Below are 8,710 nucleotides of genomic sequence, written 5' to 3' on the forward strand. Positions count from 1 at the left end.
AAAATTCTCAAAAATATGAAAAAAACTCTCAAAAAGCTCCTACACAAAAATATACAAATCGTATCATGCAAACTATACGAACATAACAAAGATTTTGAATAAGTTAAAAGTTTTGATTTTGTGACTCACCTGTGTCATAAACCGATCAGCTCCCGTTCCCTCCTCATCCTTGAATATAATATCTGGATTATAGTTGGGCACCAGATTGTGGAACCTGCTGCTGTGTCTTTCGACGCGTCCTTCGGCCAAACCCGAAGCGGCAATCGTATTTTCGGAAACATTCGGTATGTGTTGCTTAAAAACTAGCGGCGTCAGCTTCCGTAGCCGACTGCGACGCCCGGCGCCGCCGCGTCCGGGACCGCACGACCTCACGCCTTGGGCGACTAGTAGCAGAAGTGCCGCCCCCAACATTAGCCACCTCCTTGCGCCGCCTCCGCCGCTTCTGCCGCCGCCTCCCCACCGCATCACCGTCTCACGCCAAGCGGCTCCGGAGCGGCCGCCGCATCACAGAGTGATCACACGCAAGCGGTTCCAGACGCGCGGTTCTGAACGCGCGGTTTGAGGTGCACTTACACACGGAAATGAGAGGAGACGGTGAGTGTAAGCACTATGGTTTGATCGAAATTTGTCACTGAGTAAAGTCTGCAAAATTAAAATTGTGTAGCCTATACCAACCAAGAATATTTTTATTACTAGATCCGAGTAGACTAGAGAATGGTGTCCCAACTGTGAGTATTTTTATTTCTCTATCCTTGAGAGAGTAACTATGATCACCAATATTTTCTCCACAAAATCTTAGAGTTCGAGCAGTCACTGCGAGAAATATATTACTAATATTTTGATGAGTATAATAAAAACTAGTATTTTAGAAGATTATGAGCTGCGAGAAGAGTTTTTTATTTGACGTGAACACGGTAATCCATTCAAGAATATCACTGAGTCGCTGAGATCAACAAGTTTTGTTCCAATAAGTCTTATTAAACTCACTTATGAACTGAGTTTGTAAGAAACTTTGCATACTTAACTGAACTGTTCTTTAACTATAGAGAATTCTCTCACAGACCCCACTGTTATCTAGACATTAGTTCACTTTTATCCTTGAAATCCATAATTTTGAAGAATATCCATAAGTTATGAAGATGCAACAATGTTGATGTTCCGATTAGTCTCAAGTTAAAGAACACTCAACTTGAAAAACTGTAGGTAATCCACTTAATGTCGTCTTTTCACTCACGATTAGCAGGTTATTATAGAAATCAACTAGGGTTGAGATTTGAATACAATCCACAAGTCTATCTAGTCTTGTTTTTCGAAAATCTAGATTGTTCTAACACTAATAATTGTTGAGTAATTGCTAATGTTCACGGCTTCAGTTTATTGGTTTGTGAAATTCAAATAATATGTGAAAGTTACTAATTGGTAATGAATGTTTCACCAGTCTAAATTTGTTAAATTAAGTCTAATAACATGAAATAACGAGGTAACAAGCAATGTTGAATTACAAATCCAATGATTTTGATTCACGACACTTAGATCGGCACACTAAGGCTTGGCGTGAGTAACAATAAACTTATATGTTCAGAGAAGATTGATTACTTTGAAAGAAGTGGTAGTTTTCAACTCTGAATAACAATTTTTTGAACAGTCTGTGGCGGAAAATTAACGGATAACTTGCACAATCTTTGATTTTTCTAGCGGTTTTTGAAATAATTGGTTTTAATGTTCTTTGGATGAATCTTCCTTCTATCTACTGTTTCTATCAGTATAGGGAATACCTGTTGAACAAAGAAATTGAATACATTAATAAAAATAATAGATTTTGATGAGTGGAAGTGGGAGCTTATATGTCATTCCAAATATATTATCAATTATTTCCAAATACTTTATTCTGTGATTCTCAATAATAATGAGTTGAGACTTGATTTTCCTGGAACTCTGTTCCTAAAAAAATAACAGGCTAACTGCTTTTTATGTTCAGATGGTTGTACTGTAGTTGTGTTATCTCTTATGTAATTTTAATTGTCCTACAGATATTTTAACAGAGATAGGAAATGGTGATTAGGCTTTTACTGAAGCAATAATAGGCCACATTAGGCCTTCAGAATAAACATTCTGTTCCAATATTTCCCCTTCTAACTACGTTTAAAACTCAGATGTAGTAGAATATATTGTCTTTTTACTAACTGTAGTTTGAAACCGTGTGGAAATCTCAAACTGTCGATTGAATCTATCTTGATTGGGAACATTAATTAAGGTCTTCTTGAATCATTCATACTGTGTGTAGTTCTAATAATCGACACTTGTGCAATTGATATGTTTTAATAAACTGCTGTTTTTTCCAATTGTTAGTCTGAAGCTATGTAATGTGAAAAATTACTTGATTATTTCGAAAGTGATGAAATCCGGTATGGCTTTCTGAAACGCACAAGTGATTCCCACTTGTTGAATTCGTCAGGAGATGATGGAAAGTAATAGTGATTGAATGTTGATGGAAAAGTTTTATTGCGAAATCAAGATATTTGAGAATTCGAGAATTGGCTGGATTTTGACAATTTTAATAAAAACTCAAGACGATATTGTCATTTTTCGTAAAAGATCAGTCAAATGTTGCAAAAGCCATAAGCCAAAGAACCAGGAAAATCCTGTCAAACTCGTAAATAAATATTAGGAAAGTAAATAAGAAACAGAGAAATTGAAATATGAGAGAAATTCGATCTTTAATTGAGTAAATTGAGGAAACTGTTCAAAACAACTACATAATCATCACAGAAAAATCTAGATTCTGGAAGTCTTGAACAGCTAGAATGAATTCTAAATTTCGATTTTCCTCAATAATTCATCATCCAAAGATGAAAATCATTGATGTAAACAATCAAAAACATGAAGGATGCTGTAAAGGAACAAAGCTTGAACTGTGAGGACTGATCTGGATTTGTGTATAAAAATTTTCTGAACTTTTCAAGACCATTGTTGACTATTTTATTACTGGATGATTCACTGATTTTTCGATGGAACTACTTATTGAAATTTTCAGGTAATAAAATGGGTTATTACTTTTTCAACGGTGTTGTAGGGAGTAGCACAATTTTCCGATCACTTTTCGAATTCTTCGGCGTAGGAAAAACCGCGACAACACTTTTCTTCCGGCGGGAAAAACGCGCACTTTTCACACACTTTTCGCGTGACGCACAAACCGCAAAACGCTGACTGAAAACGTTGACGCACTTCGTTTTCGTCTCACGATGTTTTCGTAAACGTTAACATTCGTGGAACTAAACTGATTACTAGCAGAGTCGCTGGTTCCGATGATGCACTCTCGAAAAGTTTTTGAGAGAAGTGGAGGGGATTGGTGCGGAGGGGTGGAACCCTCCCCCTCTCCTTAGCACCTGTATCCCCACCCGTCGGTTGTTGCCTTTTGAAGAAGAAGAAAATGATGAAGAAGTCCCCTCCAGTTCTTCGTACCAAGGAGGACTCTGGTCCTAACCATAGGTTCTTCCATATCTCATCGCTCCGTTCGGTTGTCTCTCTCCCACGCTGATCTTTGCCTTCTCTTTTGTGCTCTGTGTTTATTGCGCTCTCTGTTTTATCCTGCAGTCAATTGTGGAGATACGTGATATTTCTGCTGTACCTTCTAGAGAAGCCCTCAGATCTACCGAATCTCTCTGGTCGTCTCTCCTCCTTCAGCTCTTATCCTCCTCCATATTCTTCTTTTCCTTATCATTTTCATCTTCTCGTCATTTTCTTCTTCTCCTCATCTTCTCCTTCTCTTCGTCATCTTCTTCTTCAAGAAAATCTCTTAGATCTACCTAGCCTATCTTCCTAGTCGTCTCTCCTCCTTCAGCTCTTATCCTCCTCCTTATTCTTCTTTCTCTTATCTTCTTCTTTTTCTCCTTCCTCTCATTTTCTTCTTCTCCTTGTCTTCTTCTTCCAGAAAAGCTTATTCACCGTACTTATCTTCCTGGTTGTCTCTCCTTGTGTTCTTCTCCTCTTTCTCATTACTCTTCACCTCCTCGTCTTCGTCTTTTTTCTTCTTCTTCTTCTTCTTCTTCTTCACAAACTTTCTCTTTCATTCCTTTCTTCCCTTCTCCTCATTCATTGTTCATCTTTTCCTATTAGTTTCTATCATATTTCGTCTTCTCTAGTTCTTCCACTCCTAAACCTTCGCTACTATTTTTCAATCCTCCTTTTCTATTTCTACCTCTCTACAACCTGTTCCACCTTTCTTCCCCTTATTTTCTCTCTTATTATCATATTTGTCCTTCTCCTTTCCTTCCTCTCCATCCTTATATCCTCTACATCCTCTACATCCTTTTTTCAATCTAAGATCAACTTTCCTTCCCTCTTCTTACCATTTTTTCTTCCCTTTCCTTCTATCATCCAGTTCCTCTCTCATTCTTATTGAATCCTCCTTGACCAAAAAGTCTCTCCCAATTTCCTTTCTACACTTTATTTGTCATAGCCTCACTCTCTACCTCTCTCTTTCTTCCTCTTTTCATGAATCTCTTCCAATGTCCTCTTCCATCTCTCTATTCATACTGTTGTTTCTATTCATAAAGTTGCACAAACTTGTATACTGTTTAGTATCAGCGTCTGCAGGCTCCTAGTCGACTACTAGGTTATTGGTCCACTTTCTCAATTTTCATAGATTCATAGACTCGTACTAGTGATCTTTTGGTTCCTGTTCCACCTTCTAATAGCAGCTTCATTTCTGCCAGTAGTTAATTTCGTTTAGGTATCAGAATTTTAATTTCGAGAGTTGAATGTCAAAGATTTCTTGTAAGCAGCTCCAAAATAGAATCAATGAAACTAGAATTCAAAGTGAACTTCGCTATAATCACTCCTTGTTTCAATTTTTCCTTTGAAATTTCCAATTTATTTTTCTATAAATTCCCTTTAATCAATGATGGTCATGTGATTCAAACAATTATAATTGATTGAGATTGTAAAGTATTTTTACAATACGTACCTATTATTTATCAGAGATTGACAATGGTGTAATAACCGAAACCGGTCTTTCTAAGTATCAATAAATCTGTGGTTTTTGACAATTTCTTACTCTTTTTCATTCAATATGAATAATTACCACAATATCAACTTCTCAACTACACAAAAAGTACCTATTATTTCATGCATATTTTATTAGAATGCAATATTTTTTGACGATCCTTGAAATATTATTGTTGCCATCAAAGCTGTCAAAATCAATGCTGTCTTACTCTTGAATGGACAATGCTAGCAATGCAACTAATATAATTTTTTTGAGAGATGTTTTGGTATTTCTACATAATTGGAAGAATTAGACGTTGATGTTGCCAATGATAACTTATATTTTTGACAAATATAGTGGTATTGACAACATCAACGTCGACTTCAACATCAACGTCTTATATATTCAAATATATATTTTGAACAAATACAGTAGTATTGACAACATCAACGTCTTATTCTTTCAAAATTATATTCAATATCAACCGCCAATGACGAGTATGATATTCTATTTAATGTGAAATGCTTTAACCTAGATGGAAAACAGCTATTTTTAGTCTTTGACTGATCTGTAATTTCGAGAAACTAGCTCCAACCAATCACAAGCGAGCAGTCATTTCGTTGTAGTTGACGTCATAACTCAAGAACCTATCCCTTTGGTTGATACAAAACTGCATGACTTACAGTCATATTCCGCAATTTTGTGGCAGGTAACGATTCAACCAATGAGATGTCGCTATTTTAAAAATCGCTCTGATTGGTCAGGAGAAGAAATAGAATAGTTTTCTATAAGGCACTTCATTCTCCATTACATATTAGGATTTTCGTTATGAATAACAACTCTGTTATAAAAGAATTGCATTCACTTGAGGATTTTTAATAAAGGGTTATCATAACAGAATGGTGCGGCTTCGAACATGGTTTAGAGAAATCCCAAATTACTTACAGTTAATGTAGATATTGAGAATTCATGAATAATAATATGTTAGAGATTTATAATTTTGTTTCTCTATAATGTTTGAGACTATTTGTGGTAGGTTAGAATTTCAATTATCATATCTTCCAATCAATATATTATATTATCCACAGGAAATGAATCAAACAGTTGCAAAGCTATGCTTCAATTCACTCCAAGTTATTTCCATTTTTGCCACAAGAGCAATTACTCTATTTTGATTGTCAACAACTTACTCAATTGTAAACTCTTGGAGTTTGTTAACAGTAAAACGTAAATTCTGCTCAATTTCGGACTTGATTTGACCAGTCTAGAGTGTAGAGTATCAATCAGAATCAATGATTGATAAATTATGACTTTTATGGATTTTTATGTTCATTCAGTAAAATCATAAAATCTTGTAGTATCATTCGTAACCAGCGGTTCGAAACAAAAATCAATTAACTTTGTTGTAGTTCAGACACTGTGTCCAAATTCTGATTGATTCAGCCTCAGAGGCTGAGGAAGCTCCTCTTCAGGAGTGAGATACATTCCTCAATACTCCAAGAAAAGAAAGTGTTTTTTCAAATATTTACAAGTAACACAGTGTCTGAACTAAAACAAAGTTATTATATAGTGTTTCGTCATGGAAAGCAACATCAAAAAACAATTCAATAGATCTAAAACAGTTCAATAGATCTAGATTTATAACCCAATGAAACAAACTTTAATACAAGTCCTATATTATCATATTGGAAAACTTCATTCTAAAAAATACTAAATAGGATTTACTATTCAGAATAGTAAAGCATTACTATATCGGGTTGTTTACATCAGTTATTTTCTTTTGTTTTGTGTATTTCTCCTACTCTATTCAAAGCTCCTTCTTATTAATCCCTTTCTCCATTCTGTCTTCTTCTTCTTCTTCTTCTTCTTCTTCTTCTTCTTCTCTTCTTCTTCTCTTCTTCTTCTTTTCTTCTTCTTCTTCTTCTTCTTCTTCTTCTTCTCTTCTTCTTCCTCTTCGTCTTCTTCTTCTTCTTCTTTTCTTCTTCTCTTCTTCTTCTTCTTCTTCTTCTTCTTCTTCTTCTTCTTCTTCTTCTTCTTCTTCTTCTTCTTCTTCTTCGTCTTCTTCTTCTCTTCTTCTTCTTCTTCTTCTTCTCTTCTTCTTCTTCTTCTGTCTTCTTCTTCTTTTCTTCTTCTCTTCTTCTTCTTCTTCTTCTTCTTCTTCTTCTTCTTTCTTCGTCTCTTATTCTTCATTCCTATTCCTTTTTCTTGAACATGAAAATACAAGGTCGTCATGCTTTTGTTCCTACTTACTCCCAATACATTTAAGACAAAGAGTATCCTTCTTTGTTTGATTGGATTGAGTCGACCTTTTCTTACATCACTCATGATTCATGACAATGATTGAGCCGATGATGATTCTCCAGTGACGAATCTCATCACGCCATCTTGTAATCAAGATGGTCAGTGTATTGATTTGCTACAATCAATTGTTTGAAGTTCAGGTACAATAATAATTTCATTGATTGTAAAGAAGAGTCCAATCTCAATCTTACTGGTCGTCGAATCAGCAAACTCCGTCAAATCAATGTGAAAGAAGAGAGAATATCCATAGAAATGCAGTTAAGAGTATTGAAAATATGTTATTTTATTATTAAGATGTGATTAGGATGTAATCTCTTTTTTACAATAACAGAATAATACAATTTATTAAGAATATTGACATTGGTCCAACTTAGGGATCTTTTTCAAATAGCCATCTTTTCTTTCGTTCTGTTCATGCTAAAACTAAACATAGTGCCGGTTGCACGAGAGCCGGTTAGATTTTAATCGTGGTTAATTCCACGAGAACCAATCAGAGAAGCCATCTTTTCAAAAACGCCTTCTCTGATTGGTTCTCGTGGAATTAATCACGGTTAAATTTTAACCGTTTTTTGTGCAACGGGGCCAAAGTCCACTAATCATAATTGTTAGTAACAATAATAAAACTGAACATAGTGCACAAAAGCCGGTTAAATTTCAATCGTAATTAATTCCACGAGAACTAATCAGAGAATCCGTGTTATCGGGAAGGCCTTCTTTGATTGGTACTTGTGAAATTAATCACGGTTTAGATTTAACTGGCTTTTGTGCAACCGAGTCATATTCTAGTAATCATAATTATCAGTACCGTAACAATAATTCTTTGGTAATCTGAAGAACTTCACACAATATGCCCACTATATTTCAATATTTCGATATTCAAATAGTAATATTCTTATAGCTTTTATTAGTGGGGAGTTACTGACAATTGACGATGAACTGATATGGGACGATGGGCAATTTTGAAAAAGATACCGAAGTTGGATCAATGGTAGAAATCCAAATGGATTGAATTATTTCGATCGTCAAATTATTTCGTGCGTGAAGTTTTCGATTCAAAATTTTCCAGTTTCATTCGAAATTTAGATTTTCAGGATAATTGTTTCTAATTCTAATTTAGTTAGTCATGATATCTATTTTTGATTGAAGATTTTTTAGTTTTATGAAGTGTAAATTGTTTTTTCAATAAGTGATAGTAGCTTAACCTACAATTCAATTTAGACTGTATGTAGTAAAAATTAGAGAAGGTACAGTTTTGGGCATAAGCCTCTTGTGCCTTCTCACATGAGTGTAATAATTGTACATGACTGAATAAATAAATAAAACAAGATTCATGATAATTTCAACTCCATTATGAAATAACATATATCTCCAGTACTTCCCTCCACTCCTATAAATATTATAATTTCTTTCACACTAATTTCG

General features: G+C 34.9%; 1 protein-coding gene across 1 annotated transcript in view; it reads right to left on the minus strand.

Moving 5' to 3' along the window:
- LOC111052047 (indian hedgehog protein) overlaps positions 1-1,756 on the minus strand; it is a 111,990-nt gene extending 110,234 nt beyond the window's left edge. The window contains exon 1 of the mRNA XM_022338664.2: positions 130-1,756. Coding sequence (XP_022194356.2) covers positions 130-465 — 336 coding nt within the window. The 5' untranslated portion in view covers positions 466-1,756. The remainder of the gene's footprint in view (positions 1-129) is intronic.
- Between the last annotated feature and the right edge of the window lie 6,954 nt (positions 1,757-8,710).

This window comes from Nilaparvata lugens, chromosome 8 (genome assembly GCF_014356525.2).
Source record: "Nilaparvata lugens isolate BPH chromosome 8, ASM1435652v1, whole genome shotgun sequence".
In the NCBI taxonomy this organism is placed as follows: Eukaryota; Metazoa; Arthropoda; class Insecta; order Hemiptera; family Delphacidae; genus Nilaparvata; species Nilaparvata lugens.